Genomic DNA, 16,683 nt, shown 5'->3' with positions numbered 1-16,683 from the left:
TAAATGCTTGGCATGCCAGATCAAGCACCCAGGCACCCACCCCATGATGTCCCTCCCCCAACCCCTACGTCACAGGAAGTGAATTCCAGGTACTTAGCCCTTGAACAACAATGGGTGTAGCCCATAGCCAAAAAAACATAAAGAAACCCTCATCAAAGGTAGAACACCAGAGACTCAGAGGAAGTCTTTCTCTTCCAAGGTGTCAGTGACATCCAAAAGAAACATAGATCATACTAGGGCTTGCTGTTAAAAATCTGGAAACCACATAACTTGAACCATTTTGTTCTGCCTCACAAATTGAGAGGGAAATAATGGAAGGCACCAAGACCAAACAGGCATATGAACATTGAGTAGAAATAAAAAATGATCATAAACACCAAATCCAAAGCCAACGACAACAGAATCAAAACCCAATCTACAAAAAGCTAGACACAGAGAGGTCCACTTATACTAGCAGCCAGGGGAGAGGGGGCAAAGGAAGGGCATTATGGGATGCATGCTGGCCACAGGGGTGGAGGGAGGACAACATTGGTGGTGGCAATGCCCCTGATTCAATGTCACTATGTACCTAAACTACTACTGTGAATGATTTGTAATCCACTTTGGTCAAAATACAAATTATTATAAAAAAATAAATCTGGAAACCGTGGACTGGAGTATTTGTATTACTGAACTCACTAGATTTACCTTCACAAAGTAAAGCTTTACCTTTACAAAGAGTCACATGGCCCCTTGTTGGACACCATGATATTATACAGCAAATAGGGTGTTTACTTTGCACAGCCTACCCCAGGTTTGATTCCCAGCATCCCACATGGTCCTCCAAGCCCCTCAGGAGCAATTTCTGAACACAAAGCCAGAAATAAGTCCGGATTTATTTCTGTTCCATACCAAGTGTGGCCCGATAACCACCAAAAGAAAGAAAAAAGAAAGAAAAGAAAATCTGGAAAACCAGGCTGGAGAGAGAGAATTCAATGGGCTACACCATAATCTCTTCATGTAAGAGCCCATCCTTTTTTTTTTTTTTTTTTTTTTGGTTTTTTGGGTTTTTTTGGGCCACACCCGGCGGTGCTCAGGGGTTACTCCTGGCTGTCTGCTCACAAATAGCTCCTGGCAGGCACAGGGGACCATATGGGACACCAGGATTCGAACCAACCACCTTTGGTCCTGGATCGGCTGCTTGCAAGGAAATGCCATTGTGCTATCTCTCCGGGCCCTGAGCCCATCCTTGATACTACACGGTCCTCTCTGCACCGCCAGGAATGAGGATGCTACAGAGCTAAGATCAGTTAAGCACTGCTGGAGGTGACACTAAACCAGAGAAAATCTCAAAACAAAAAAAAAAGAAAAAAAGAAAAAAAGAAAAAAAAGTCTTTGCAAATGGTTCTAACTGTAGCCAAGCATTCAATGATACAGTTCCTCCTTACCCTGGAAACCATACTAGAATGGACACAAGAACCTGCTGCCTTAAGCCAGCACGCAAACTCCAAAAGCTATCACATGCCAGCAAACGCCACCCGTGCCATCCCAAGACGCTGAGGAGTGAACACCATGCTTGCCCTCTGACCGCAGATAACCTGCGCTCCGAGTGTGAGGTCTGGATTCAACAAATCCCTTTCTACTGACGGCATGGGCTTCAGGTCTGCATGCCTCAAGCTGCACCTGCTGCTCAGATCAAGTTCAAGACCTGCCTTCTCTCCACAAATAGTTTCTCAGGGTTAAGGTTCCCCCATGGTGACCTGGATGAGGACACGGACTGCACTTCACTCATCAGCATTCCCCGGAGCTCAACAAGGCCCACAGCAAGCACTCACATGCACGGAGCAGCTGCCATAGAAAGGGAGCAGAAAACCCTCAAGGAACATATATCCATTTCCAGGCTTCTGTACTTCTGGCATTCCATGGAGTGCCTGTGCTTCTGTTGGCCTATATGCAGAATATACTGGAGCAGAGACTGCTGGCTTTTTTACCTGTAGCCTTGGCCACTGCTAGGTGAGACACACCTTTGATTTGTGTCAATGAAGATGCAAATTCCCATGACTATGGCAGGCAGAAAAGCCTTCTAGTGGAAAGACTGACCTGACTTGGGCAGACAGTGCTTCCAGGTAATAAACAGATTCCACCCAGACAAAGCAAAAACAAAGCTGCCTGTGGCTGCATTCCTGACACACTCCATTCAAATTCACATACACCAGGGCTGAGCTCTAAATGCAAGCCAGACACTTGGCTGGCTGGCTCGACTAAGGAGGGGATGGTCCCTGGCCAAGTCTCTCCTCTAGAAGCCCAGGCTGGGGATGGGAATGACAAGCCCCATAAACCATCCGGATTACAGGGTGAGGCTAGGAAAGGATTTCACAGATGGAAAGCACTGCCAGCCCCTCAAGACAAATGAGGGAAGCTGTCAAGAAGCAACGTGGCAAAGGCAGAGACACCATCGCACCTCCCCTCACCTCCCAGGAAGACTCCAGCAAAGGGGGCTGGAGAGGTTGGATAGCCATCCACCTTGTCTTAGCCCAAGACTGACTGGTTCTTTTTCTTCTACTGAGAGCAGAGAAACCCCAGGGGGCCTATACTGATCAGAAGAAAGATTTGCAAAGTTCTTTACCACACAGCTAACTCCCCCCCCCCACCCCACCCCCCACCCCCCGCCAAAGCTGACCAGTAGAGACTTAAGTTCCATCCATGACTCTGCCTCCTCAGGGTGTCTAAGACAGCTGACAGAAACAAAGGGCAAGGACAGACCAATGGGATAAAAGATCAGTGCAACTGAGTAGGAAGGGCTATGTCAGGAGCCTATTTACTAGTTTCTCTGTTTATTCTTTTTTTTTTTTTCTTTCCTTTTTCTGGTTTTGGTTTTTATAACACACCTGGCAATGTTCAGGATTCCCTCCTGGCCCCACAGTCAGGGGGCTCCAGGGACCCTACACATAACCAGAGTTGGCGATTGCCTTAGTAATTTTGCTATCTCTTTTCCTGTCCCCTCTCTTAAGTCATTAGGTTCCAATGGATACCAGAGACACACAGCACTGGCGGAAAAGGTTAAGAGATCCAAGAGATCCTATCGAGAAAGGTTCCCACTGAAGCCAGCTAAGAGCACTCTGGCTGATTAGAAAGCACTTGTGCAGTCTGGGGAACTCTAATCTGGTCCGATCAACCCCTCTGGCTTTGGCATTTATTGGGGTGGGAACAGGAGACACACAGGCTCTGCCTCGAGAGGGATTTCTGGGGCCCCTGCTCAAGAAACAGCAGATCAAAAAAAGGAGCGCATGCCCGCTGGGGGAAAGTTTTCACCATAGCAACACGTGCTACTTGCAAACACTCAGAACTGAGGCTCTGTTGTGAGCAGCCTGAGAGGTGGCCCCTAAGAAAAGAGGGAGACAGGGTTCAGATGCAGAGTGGGCAAGAAAAAAAGAGGGACCCTATTTAGCTTGTGAAGCCTGGCCCCTCAAAGTCTTCACTCTGTCACAGAGCTCACAATTGGCAGCAGTAGGACTCTCAGGCACCCACATCCCCTATTCTAATCTACTAGATATCAGACTTACCTTGGTGAGAAGCTGTGGGTAGGCAGAGGAACCCGGGAGAGGGACCATATTGCTATGGAGAACACCCAGCCCTTGTAGGGGTGTAGGGACAGCCAACAGTGACAGTTCCCTCCATGGCCCTGGAGACCATCAAGGTCCTGTGACCAGGCCAGCACTCAGGGCTACTTTTGGAGGGAGGAAAATGGGCTCCAAGTATCTGCACAGTTGTTTGAATTACTGAGCAAATCCTGTTGCAAAGCCAAGCCCAGAAAAGGGGCAGCTGAGAGAGCTTTTCCTGACTGATTTCTCTAAAAACATCAACCACTGGGTGATGACAGAGGCTGAAGAAAAGAATTGCAGAGTTTGAAGCTGCACAGGCTGGCAGCCATCATTCCAGTTCCTCCAAGTTAATTAAGGAGGAAACAAATGTCCCCAGAAATCAGTCAGTGCCAGTTCCATACCTCTTGTTCTGAACTTGATCAAAAAGAATTGTTTGAGGATGCCAATATTAAGGGACCAGACTGGCTGTCTCTGCTGTGTTTAAGAGGAACTGGGGCCACCTAGTACGATGTAGTCATGGGACTGGAGATGCCACGCTCCCGCTGCAAACACAGCATGCGAACAGGTGAGTACGAGAAGGAAGCAGCTTCCAGCAAACATGGACCACATCTGCTCCAAAGCCACTGAAGACAGCAAAAGTCAGTCCAGACACCCAAAGTCTTCAGGGTACTAAGCCCTCAGCATCACAGACTAAGCAAAAACTGCTCATATTTTAGACGGGGCCTAAAACGACAGAGACCATTTCCTTGCTGGCGGAATCAGCCTAGTCTGCAAATGAGCTTTCAAACAAATAAATAAGGTTTCAATCTTAAAATGACATTCTGGAGGTGGCCATGTCAACGACTTCCTCTCACGCTAATGCTTTTTTCTCTTCCTCGGTCACTCCAGAGAACCTTTTCCTGTTTCTCTGCCTGTTTCAGTTTGAAACGTGGCATGGAGTGAGACACTCCTAGAAAGCTAAGGGAAAAAGGAAGAAGAGGAAGGCGGCTTTCAATCTCAGTCTCTGTCTCTGTCTCTCTCTGTCTCTATGTCTCTCTCTAACACACACACACACACACACACACACACACACACACACACACACACACACACACACACACATTCATACACTCAGACTGGCCTCATACCCTGCTATCAGGCCACTCCGCCCAAGATAGGTCTGAAGGACCAAACTGGGAAAAACTCCCCCTTGCATCCCCTCTCTGGAAAGCAGAGTGAAGAAAGAGAAAGCTGGAAAGGAAGGAGGGGAAAAGAAAGCACCGCATTCCTGACATTTTTTAGCCAAGTGCTGTGGCTGCACAGACTAGCTCCATTCCAAACAGCCTTCAAGATGGAAAGAAAACCTGGGTCCAGGGGCAAGAACCAACCTCCTGCTTTGGAACTGGGAGGAGGCGGCTTTGGAGTGGGGCTCCACACCAAAACAAAATGGGGAGGGGGGTGCACACACCCCCAGTCTGTGGAAGGAAGTGAGCCCAAGGGGAGTAGTCTGAACTCATCAACCCCAGAGGACAGAAGTTAAGTCCTGGAGTCCTGCAGAAGGGAGCAGTTCTAAAGCTGGTGAGTTGGTAAAAGCTAAGGTGGGGAAGATGCCAGTGAGGATGACATGGGGCTTTAACAACTCAGGGGCAGAGAACCTTGGTAAGAGGAGGAGGAGCCAAGAGAGTTACTTTTTTGTGGCAAGAAATTAGAATTTGAGTTTTCCTGACTCAGCCAGCCTCCAAATGTAGAAATCCTAGCCCCATCCAAGTTAAGAGCCCAAGAGACTGATGTGTTCTTCTCCCTGTCTCCCCGCTTCTCTTTCCGCCTCCTCAGTTCTCCTAGCTAGGAAAATGTATGTGAAATGCTAAGCTGCCCACATGCAGCCACATCACGGGGGTCCCTGTCTATAACCCAAGCTAAAAAGGAACACCCCACCTGGAAGACTCAGTATTACCAAGGACATCCTACACAGTCTTCACTCCTAACACGAAGATGACCTTATGGTATTTCTCTGAGCTCTCTAGAAATAACAAACAGATTTTTCTCCTCTTTAGCAGGGAGAACTGAGCTCCAGGTAGCTCCTCAAACACACCTGCCTCCATAGAGAATTAGGGGTCGGTGCCATGGCAGGACACACCCCCTTCATAAGGCTCTGAGGAGTAGGCCTCTTACTCCCAAGCCACCACAGACCCTCCACACTTCTACATATACATCTTTTTTTTTTTTTTTTTGGTTTTGAGCCACACCCAGTGGCATTCAGGGGTTACTCCTGGAAATCGCTCCTGGTTTGGGGGACTATATGGGATGCTGGGGGATAAAACCACAGTCCATCCTAGGTCAGTCGCATGCAAGGCAAATGCCCTACCGCTGCACCACCGCTCTTGCCCCTCCATATATATCTTTAAGGTTAGGCGACAACTTGCATATATGCCCAGGTACTGCTCTTGAACGGAAGCAGACTGCAGGCATTTCAACCAAGCCGTACCTCCAGGCTAAGTTCCAAGAAGGAGAAAAGTAAAGATAATGACTTTTTGGTTGCTGCTTTGCTGCCTCACCTAGGGCCTTTCTTTTCTCTTACAGCCTGGCAGGAAGGCTTCTAGCACTTTCCAATACCTGCAGCATGGCGGCTTTAAAGAGAGAGACCTTCCATTAAATCAGAGGCAAAGAGGGAAGGAAGGACCAAGCTCCAACCCCAGGCAGCTGTTGGAGAGGAAATATAAAAGCAGGTAATCACAAAACTGAACAAATTCCACACCCAAGGACCACGGAACCATAAGACTTTGCAAAAGACCTTGTTAACTCCAGAGCATGTGGCTATGAGGTCTAGAGCCATCACATGTGTTTTTCCAACCACACCCTCTAAACACTGGTGACACAGAGGGGAGCAAACAGACATGGAGAGCATTGGCTGCATACATTCTGCCCTTCTCTAACATGACAATTACTCTTAGATGGAGAGTTATCAGGGCTTCAGAAGCAAGCGACTTGGGTTTCACCTTTGTAGAATCTGTCTTTGCCTCTGTGGTGCTTGCATGATCTCCATTCAACTTTGAGCTAAACTAGGAGAGAAGATGAGCTTTTCAAAAGTCTTTGCCAATGGCGGGGCCTGAGGCTACAATGAATTGCCCCCCAGATATCCCATGATCCAGAGAGACGGTAGGGAAGGAGGCAAGGAGGCTAGGGAGGCCAGAATCAAGGGAATCCTAACTACCAAACACTGGAGGCCGGACTCGAGTCCCAGTCTTGGTTTTATTTCCCACGGACCCTGCAGATCGCAGTCTAAAGGCATATAGGACTCTTGATCCTTTTGGTGAGGGACCCCAAAGAGAGAGGCCCACTAGAGGAGCAAGAAGCCTCTCTGCAACTAGGCCTAAATGGTTACAGCTTCCTCACCCATCCCTAAGAACACAGATAAGTGACCCCAGCAGGCCCCTAGATGGTTGTGCATCCCAGACCTGACATAGCCCAGTTCTTCCCACTGGTAACTCGTTCAGGGTCTTCTTGCTCAAAGGGGAAGACGAAGTTCCTTCTGGGCCCTTTTGGATTCTCACCCCAGAGGCCGTACTTTTACTCTCTCTCTCTCTCTCTCTCATCTCTCTCTCTCTCTCTCCATCTATCTCTCTCTCTCTCTCTCTCCTCTCTCTCTCTCTCTCTCTTTCTCTCTCTTTCTCTCTCTCTCTCTCCTCTCTCCTTTCTCTCTCTCCTTTCTCTCTCCTTTCTCTCTGTCTCTCTCTCTCTCTGCCTCTGTGTGTCTATCTGTCTCTCTGTGTGTCTGTGTCCGGTCTGTCTCTTTCTCTGTCTCTGTCTCTATTTCTGTCTGTCTCTCTCTTTGTCTCTGTCTCCGTGTCTGTCTGTCTCTCTCCTTCAGTTTGTCTTTCTGTGTCTCTGCCTGTGTGTGTCTGTCTGTTTCTCTGTTTGTCTGTGTCCTATCTGTCTCTTTCTCTGTCTCTCTCTGTCTCTGTGCCTGCCTGTCTTTGTGTTGATCTCTGTCTCTGTCTCTCTCTGTCTCTCTGTCTCTCTCTCTCTCTCTTTCTCTGTCTCTGTCTCTCTCTCTCTCGCTCTCTCTCTGCCTCTGTGTGTCTGTCTGTCTCTCTGTATGTCTGTGTCCTGTCTGTCTCTTTCTCTGTCTCTGTCTCTATTTCTGTCTGTCTCTCTCTTTGTCTCTGTCTCCGTGTCTGTCTGTCTCTCTCCTTCAGTTTGTCTTTCTGTGTCTCTGCCTGTGTGTGTCTGTCTGTCTCTCTGTTTGTCTGTGTCCTATCTGTCTCTTTCTCTGTCTCTCTCTGTCTCTGTGCCTGCCTGTCTTTGTGTTGATCTCTCTCTCTGTCTCTCTCTGTCTCTCTGTCTCTCTCTGTCTCTGTGCCTGCCTGTCTTTGTGTTGATCTCTCTCTCTCTCTCTCTCTCTCTCTCTCTCTCTCTCTCTCTCTCTCTCTCTCTCTCTCATGGGAACCTAAACAGCTGCGCAGGTTGGACCCCATCCTCAGCTTCCCTTCCTCAAAACTGAGATCCCCCTACGAGCAGAAGTCATCGAGTCTCTCATGGTACCATGAACAGAAAAAGAAGCACGGCGCATACTACAGACAGATGGATGGAAAAGTGTGATAATGAGAATATAAACTCTGATCTTGGGGAGGAGGGAATCATTTGAAAGGGGAATAGAACAAAACGACACGCAAGGGGTACTGAGGAGGTGGGACCAGGGCCGCAAGAGCACTTTTTCCTGAGCACAGGGTGCAAAAGAAAGACAAAAAAACAATAAAAAACCAACACGGTAAATCCGGTGGCGGGAGGAGGAAAAGCAAAGTGATCTCGGTTGTTCCAGGTGGACAAACTCAGAGAGAGGAGTCACAGCGTTCGGAAGGGGCTGTGAGGGTCTGAAAAGGAGGCAAAAGCACTGGGCGGGTGGGTGGGCCAGGGTGGCAGCGCTGGAGACACGGGTTCGAGGCCAGCAGATGCACTGCGGGATAGATGGATGGATGGATGGATGGATGGAGACCTTCACAGGCAAGGCATCCAGGCCCGGCTGGGGCTGGGAGTTGGTGTCGAGGACCGACTGAGAGAAAGAGTAAGAGGGGGGCAGAGAGAGAGTTTGCCTCGCATGCAGAAGAGGGGGGCAGAGAGATAGCTTGCCTCGCATGCAGAAGGTCGGTGGTTCGAATCCCGCCATCCCATGGGGTTCCCCCCCTGGAGCCTGCCAGGAGCGATTTCTGAGCGCAGAGCCAGGAGGAACCCCTGAGGGCTGCCGGGTGGGACCCCAAAACCAACAGCTAAAAGACAAGACTAAGAGGCCGCGGGCGGGGCGGGCGGGGGGCCAGGGTGCGGGCCACGTCCCCTGGGGGGGGGACACACACACACATGCACACACACAGGGGCGCGACGAGCCCCCGACGTCGCTCACCTCGAACATGAGCCCGACGAGGACGCAGAGCACCAGGCAGAAGCCGATGTCCGCGTGGTTGTGCAGCACGAACTCGTGGCTGAAGAGCGGGTAACTTTTGGTGCGCCGGCGGAACGCCATGGCAGCGGGCGCGCAGGCCCAGGACGGACGGACGGACGGCCGGGCCCCAAGCCGCCCCCGCCCCGCTCGCGCCCGACCTCCGAGCCCACTCGCCGCCCGGCCAGCGCCCGCAGCAGCGCAGCGCAGAGCAGCGCAGCCCGCCCGCCCGACCGCCCGCCTGCCCGCCGGCCCAGCGCCCAGCAACTTCCAGGCCACGCCCTCGCCCCGAAGGCCACGCCCTCTCCCTCCGCCGGCCACGCCCCCTGTCTCGGCCAGCCACGCCCCAAGCCCAGCGCCCGACAACTTCCAGGCCACGGCCACGCCCTCTTCCTCCGAAGGCCACGCCCCCTCTGACCGCTCCCCGGTCCGACGCAGCGCACAACCACGCCCAGGCCACGCCCAGCATCATCCGGCTTTGCCCACCGTCCAGCTTAGAGGCCACGCCCCTTTCCTTCTCTAGCCACGCCCCCGCCGCCCTTTTCCTTCTCTAGCCACGCCCCCCGCCGCTCGCCCTCCCTCCGGCCTAGCGTTCAGCTTTGAGGCCACGCCCCCTTCCTCCGCCGGCCAGGCCACGACCCTGTCAGCTGCCCCGCCCCACAACTACGATGCCACGCCCCCTTTCTTCTCAGGCCACGCCCCGTCGATCCTTCTCCCGCGGCCCTGCGTAGATTTGACGCCCCGCCTCATTCCTCCGACAGCCACGCCCCGCCGCCGGTCCAGCTCTCAACTTTGAGGCCACGCCCCCTTTTCGTTCAAGGACACGCCCTCTTCTTTCGCTGGCCACGCCCCGGGTCTGCCCCTCCTCCCCTCCCCCGAGGGTTCTCGGCCACGCCCCTCGCGTTTAACCCTCGCGCCGCCGCCGCCGCCGCCTGCGTGGATGGACGGAGTAGGCCGCCCGGGTTGGGGGTGCGGGCGCCCGGCCGAGCCCAGACAGGAAGTGGGCCCGGCTTTGCGGGCTTTGCGTGGCGAGTTCCCTGGCGGGTGGGCGGGGAGCTGAGCTGCAGGGGGGCCTCCGGGCCGGTCACCGCGCCCTGGGTCCATGATCAAGTGGGTTTTTTTGTTTTGCTTTGCTTTTCCCCAGGCATCTGCAGAAACATCCAAAGGATTCAATGTCACTCTGCCCCTAAAAGATTACTGTGAACGATTTATAATTCACTTTGGTCACAATAAAAATTATTATAAGAAATAAAATACAAAAACTGAAAACCAAAAAAGAAGAAAGGAAAAAGAAAGAAAAGGAAAGAAAGAAAGAAAGAAAGAAAGAAAGATAGAGGAAAGAAAAAGAATAGAGGAAGAAAGAAGAGAAGGAAGAAAGAAGAGAAAGAAGAAAGAAAAAAGAAAGAAAAGAAAAAGAGGAAAGAAAAGAAATAGAGGAAGAAAGAAAGAAAGAAAGAAAGAAAGAAAGAAAGAAAGAAAGAAAGAAAGAAAGAAAGAAAGAAAGACAGGAAGGAAGGAAGGAAGGAAGGAAGGAAAGAGAAAGAAAGAAAGAGAAAGAAAGAAAGAAAGAAAGAAAGAAAGAAAGAAAGGAAGGAAGAAAGAAGAAAGAATGAATGAAAGAGAGAGAAAGAAAGAAAGAAAGAAAAGAAAAAAGAAAGAAAAGAAAGAAAGAAGAAAGAAAGAAAGAAAGAAAGAGAGAAGAAAGAAAGAAAGAAAGAAAGAAAGAAAGATAAGAGAAAGAGAAAGAAAAGAAAGAAGAAAAGCTAGCTTATCCTGGGGCCGCTGGTATTGCCACGTGATGGGGGCGGATGGATGGGAGCCCTTTTTTGCACTGTCAAATAGTACAGTGATCCTAGCGCTGTTGGAAATTAGTGTTGCATGCCTCACTGATCAAGTCTGATTTCTATATTAAAGAGAAAAAAAAATAGAAACAACTGAAAACCGGAGGGGCTGCAGGAAACTGTATCCTGGAAAAGAGACTACTAGGAAATCTTGGAAGTTCCCTGTCAGGTCCAGTGGGTAGACGCTTGCCTTGCAGGAGGCCCACCTGGATTCTATCCAGTCCACCATATGATCCCCCTAAAGTGACCCCTGAGCACAGAGCCAAGAATAAGCCCTGATCACTGTTGAGTGTGGCCCCCAAACCAAAAACCAAAAAAAATTATGACTGAAACCCAACTACAATCATGCTTGTAATCATGGTGCTTAAATAAAGATTATATATAATATATAAATATATATATAAAAGAAGAAGGAGGAAGAGGGAAAAAAAGGAAGGGGGAGGAGGATGAAGAGGAGACTAGGAAGAGGAGGAGGAGGAGAAATAATAAAAATTATTCCTGCAGGTCATTTTCAAGAGATGCAAAAATAAAAAAAAAACAAAGAACTTATACAAGGCCCAATCCCTTCTAATATTATTAGGTCAACGCTGCTGAGTAAAAATGTTTTCTTTGTGTGTGGGGGGAGTCTAGCAATAGTACAACTGGTAAGGCACTTGAGTTCAATCCTCCGCATCCTATATGTCCCTCTAGCCTCTCCAGAAGTGATGTAGTAGGGCTGATTCCTGAGTGTATAGCCAGGAGTAAATCCTGGGCATCACTGACTATGGCTAAAAATAAAAAAATAAGTATTTTTAAATAGAAATTGAAAAGATGGTTTACATAGTTCATACAGCTGTAAACTCCTGCTGTTTTCAAATATAATTGAGCAATTAGAGGGTTCTTAAATGCATGGTTTTATAATTACCTGGAAACCTGTAAAGGAAGTACTAAACACCTACTTTAACCATTACAGCAGTTACTTAAAGGCCTAATTTTTAAAATTATCTTTAACTCCAAATGGATCTTTTTCTGACCTTTCATCCAGTGACATGAAGCTCTGCCAATTATTATTGAGATTACATGGTTAACAGTACTGTTAATGCTTGTTTCTCATGCGCATAATTCCAATGCCACACCCATCATCAGTGCACCCATTTCCCTTCCCCAAGAATCTAAGTGTCTCCCCCTTTAATCCACTCCACCAACTCAATCATGTTTATCAGTGACCTCTTTGTTTTTGCTGCCTTGCTGTGTACCTTTAAGTACCACATATGCGAGAAATTATTCTGTATCTATTTCTGACTAACTTCAGTAAGTGCAAAATAAATCCTACAGGGTTGTGAGATCATCCCACATGCCTTTTTTCTACCCCCAAATGGACAGGTCTCATGCAGGTAGGGTAGCCACGAAGGATTAATAAGTCAAGCCAGTTAGGAGAGTCATGGAGTTGGTGGCTTCTTCCTCATAGTGTCTCTCCTATTGCCAAGCCAAACTCCTCTTTCTTTATTCTCCCAGAACAAAATTCATTGGGGTGGGGCAGGGTTGAGTGATCCAAGTGGGCTTTTACATATCAAAGGAAGAGGCTTAGGGGAAAGAGGAAGATGAGGGAATGCTTTTGTTTTGGGTTAATATCTGGGTGTCATATAATAAGTCAGCATAATATTCTCTAGTTCCATCCATGTTGCTGCAAATTGCATGAACCATTCAAATGCTCAAATATGATCAAAAGGATCAATAATTCGTGATATTTGTAGACAGAATGGAATACTATGCAGCTCTAAAAAAGAATAAAACTACACCAGTTCTTACATGAGACTCTACCAACCCAACAATGTCCACCTCCTACCGTGGCATTATTTTAAAGTCCACTCTCTATTAAAAACACTTTTTTGGGCCCGGAGAGATAGCACAGTGGCGTTTGCCTCGCAAGCAGCCGATCCAGGACCAAAGGTGGTTGGTTCGAATCCCGGTGTCCCATATGGTCCCCCGTGCCTTCCAGGAGCTATTTCTGAGCAGACAGCCAGGAGTAACCCCTGAGCATCGCCGGGTATGGCCCAAAAACCAAAAACAAACCAAAAAAAAAACTACAACACTTTTTTAGTCCCTATGAAGTGCTAGAAACTACTTGTTTTTGGAGACAGATAATATGGCAATCCCTTATGTGATGGCTTTATTTTATTTTGATTTGGGGGTCACATCTAGTAGTGCTCAAGGTATATCCTGTGCTCACGGATCACTCATGGTGGGACTTGGAGTACCGTATGGTGTGCGGGAGGACTGAACTCAAGTTGACTGCATGCAAGGCAAGCACCAACCCACTGTACTACTAGTTCTACAATGCTTGGTTTTAAGATGTCCTCAATTTCGTTGAATCTCTTCCCTTCAAGAGGTGTCAATTATCTCTCCGTCCCTGTCTTGGCTTTGTGGTTTGCTTCTAATAGTAAAATAAAAAAAAATAAAAAAAGATGTAAGACTGACTTTCAAGACTCTGTCCTAAGAGGCATTTTGATTTTCTTTTTTTTTTTTTTTTTTTTTTTTGTTTTTTGGGCCACACCCTGTGCCGCTCAGGGGTTACTCCTGGCTATGCGCTCAGAAGTTGCTCCTGGCTTCTTGGGGGACCATATGGGACACCGGGGGATCGAACCGCGGTCCGTCCTAGGCTAGCGAAGGCAAGGCAGGCACCTTACCTCCAGCGCCACCGCCCGGCCCCGGCATTTTGATTTTCTCGTTTTTTTTTCTTAGAGTACTTGCTCTAGGGGCAGCCAGCCAGCCATGTTGTGAGGATACTCAAGCAGCCATATGGGGAGATCCACAAGACATGGAATTAGGGCCTTTTGCCAACAACTAGCACCAACTTGCCAGTCTTGTGTGCATGCCACCTTGGAAACATCCCAGTCAAGCCACCAGATGACTGTAGCTCCAGCTGACTTCATGACTACAACCTCACCAGAGTCTAAGCCAACACTAGCCAGGCAAAGCATTTCCAAGTTCTGGCTCGCAGCAACTGTGAGATAATACATTTTGAAACCAATAAACCTTGGTATCATTTACTATGAAACAAGAGGTATTTTATATTACCTAAAGAAAATGTTATGATTTTTTGTGGAAATTTATTTTTGGTTATTTATACTGGGGGGGGGGGATGCAGAGAGGGGAACTATATCAGTATTAGAGATGGAACCAAAGTCAGTCAAACACAAGGTAATTAAGCACCTTAACCCCTGTACTATATCTCTAGTCCATAGAATCCACACTATTTTCAAGGACAAAAAAATCATTAGAATTCAGTGTGATGGTGGTAACTCTTAAGAGCAATACTAATTATATAAACTGTGAGACTAAAGAAAAAATAACTTGATTCTCTCTGAGGTTGAGAGATGAAGATATATGGACTCAGCTTTTATTACAAGGAATTTACTGATAGGAAATATGGGAGCTGGAGTTGAAGAGATAGTACAGTGTCTTCGAGTGTTTGCCTTGCATGTGGCCAACACAGGTTCAACTCCCGCCATTCCATATGGTTCCCCAAATCCACCAAAAATAATTTCTGAGAGTAGAGCCAAGAGTAGCCCCTGAGCATTGCCAGATGTGACCCCAAAACCAAAATCAAACCCCCAAAGTTGTATTTGGGCCTGTAGCAATAGCAGCAGTGGGTAAGCTACTTGTCTTTCTCATGGCTGACTCAGGTTCAAGCATGGGTTTGATCTCTAGCACTCCATATGGTTGCCTGAGCCCTCCAGGATTGAATGCTGATTCTGCTGAGTGTGCCCTCTTCTGAAGAAAAAAAAAAAAAAAAACTAAAACAAATGTGGGAGCGGGCCAGTGAAATAATATAGCAATTAAGGCATGCCCTTTGCATATGGGACATCTGCTCCAGCTCTCATATTTTCTATTAGTAAATTCTTTGTAGTGAAAACTGAGTCCATATATCTACATCTCTAAACCTCAAAGAGAATCAAGTTATTTTTCTTTACTCTCACAGTTTATATAACTAACACTGCTCTTAAGAGTTATCAGCATTACACTGAATTCTAATGATACGTTTGTCTCAGTTTAATCCCCATCACTGCATATGGTTCCTGAGTATAGCCAGGAGAGATCTCTGAGCACAGAGCTAGAAGTAAGGTCTGAGCATAACTAGATATGACCCAAAAACTAACAACAACAACAACAAAAAAAAAAAAAACCCTTTCACTTTATTCTATAAACAATAGGAGAGAATAGCAAGTTTTTAAGTATAACTTAGTCTGTCATTTTATGTTTTATTTGTGTGTATAAGGAGGGGAGTACTAGTGGTACAGTGGGACCAGCCCAGAACTCTGCACTTAGAAGGCATGTGCTCTGCCCTTTGAACTCTCTCTGATCCCTGTTTATTAAGTGGTCTTACCCATTGTCTATCCTCTAAATCTTGTTCCTCTTACATTAAAGTACTCCTCAAACCCAACTAATAAAGCTTTAAGATATCTGAAATAATTCATCTTCCTTTCATACTTATCACAATGACATTCATTGAAACATGATTATTTCCTTACCAATTAAAATGGTTTCTCAAATAGTTTTTCTGGCACTGCTCTGCCTGAATGAAAATGGCCTTTCCTATTCCTGAGCGATCTCTCTCTAACAACAGACTGGGACTAGGAGATAAGTCAAATAGCTGGAGCACAGTGTGTTTGAAATCCCAGAAATCATGCCTGGCTCTCAATGGCTTCTGAATAGGGTGGAACCCAGTTAATCCAACACTCATACAATACTAGGGATGCCCTGAGAGCTGGAGCATCAGTAACTATACCTTAATAAGCTCTGTAAGCAGTTGTGAATGTTTGTGTTTGTTTGTGTGTATGTGTGTATACATATATATGTCTATATGCTTGGCAGGTAAAGTTCAGGATTGTACTTAGGAAAGAAAATCAGAATGAGAGATATTATTTGCAGCAGGGCTGTTGTTGTGAGGTTAGACAAGTGTTCCCAGAAGAGTGTATGGGTGAGAAAAAATCCAAGGTCAGCAGAATCCTAGGGAATCCCAACATGAGGAGGGAGGAAGAGGAAAAGGAAAGGGTGGGGTGGAGGAAACCACAAAGGCTTTTTGCAAGGGTAGGGTAAATCAGGGAGGAGAAAAGTAAGAAATCTCTAGAGGCAGCTCTGATAGCTACTGAAAGCCCATTGTTCCGCCACTATTAACTGAGTGGAAGGGAGGTGAGAAAGTAAGATATTCTTTGAAGAAGTTTGCTGAGAAAATTACAAATAGGTGTTGTTGGAGAGAATCAAAAGGAAAAAGGGATCTTTTGTTTCCCTTTTGAGATTGGTGGTATTTGGAGACAGAAAACTAATAGGATATAGATACTGAAAATGCTAGAAGTATGAGAGATCATGAATGAAATTAAGGAGTCAATGTCAAGAGGAAGGAAGAGAACTCCGAGCTGGGCAAAGCCTCAAGATGGACAAATACATGGTTCCGTCTGGAGGTTGCAGAAATAAGGGCCTCTCACTTATATACTGTATTTACACTTCCCCTTTGGGGAAGGCAAGATAGTTATTACCAACCCCTTGTTGCTGTTCTGAGACACATGAATGGCCAAAGAATCACATAATTAGTGAGCAGTGGGTCCAGGACTCAGACCAGGAGGTCAACCTAGGATCCTCTTTGCTGGACCACACCAGACTGTCTGGGCATTGCAAAGCATGGTCCTGACAAGAGGGCATAATCTCACTCTGCCCCTCTAGGAGTGACGCTGGACCAAGAGTTTTTTTTTTTTTTTTCTAAATTTTAATAGGGTTTACCCCAAGTAGTAATCTAGGAGGTCAGGGGTTACTTCAGCCATGCTTGACTCAGTGGTACAAACCTAACAGTTGAACATTGGAGCCTGGCGAGGCA

The 16,683-nt window shown here is 47.3% G+C and overlaps 1 protein-coding gene across 1 annotated transcript in view; it reads right to left on the bottom strand.

Moving 5' to 3' along the window:
- The window catches only part of TRAM2 (translocation associated membrane protein 2), an 82,541-nt gene extending 73,466 nt beyond the window's left edge, over positions 1–9,075 (bottom strand). The window contains exon 1 of the mRNA XM_049765517.1: positions 8,956–9,075. Coding sequence (XP_049621474.1) covers positions 8,956–9,075 — 120 coding nt within the window. The remainder of the gene's footprint in view (positions 1–8,955) is intronic.
- Between the last annotated feature and the right edge of the window lie 7,608 nt (positions 9,076–16,683).

Source organism: Suncus etruscus, chromosome 18, assembly GCF_024139225.1.
Source record: "Suncus etruscus isolate mSunEtr1 chromosome 18, mSunEtr1.pri.cur, whole genome shotgun sequence".
In the NCBI taxonomy this organism is placed as follows: domain Eukaryota; kingdom Metazoa; phylum Chordata; class Mammalia; order Eulipotyphla; family Soricidae; genus Suncus; species Suncus etruscus.
This window is presented reverse-complemented; position numbering and strand designations above follow the sequence as displayed.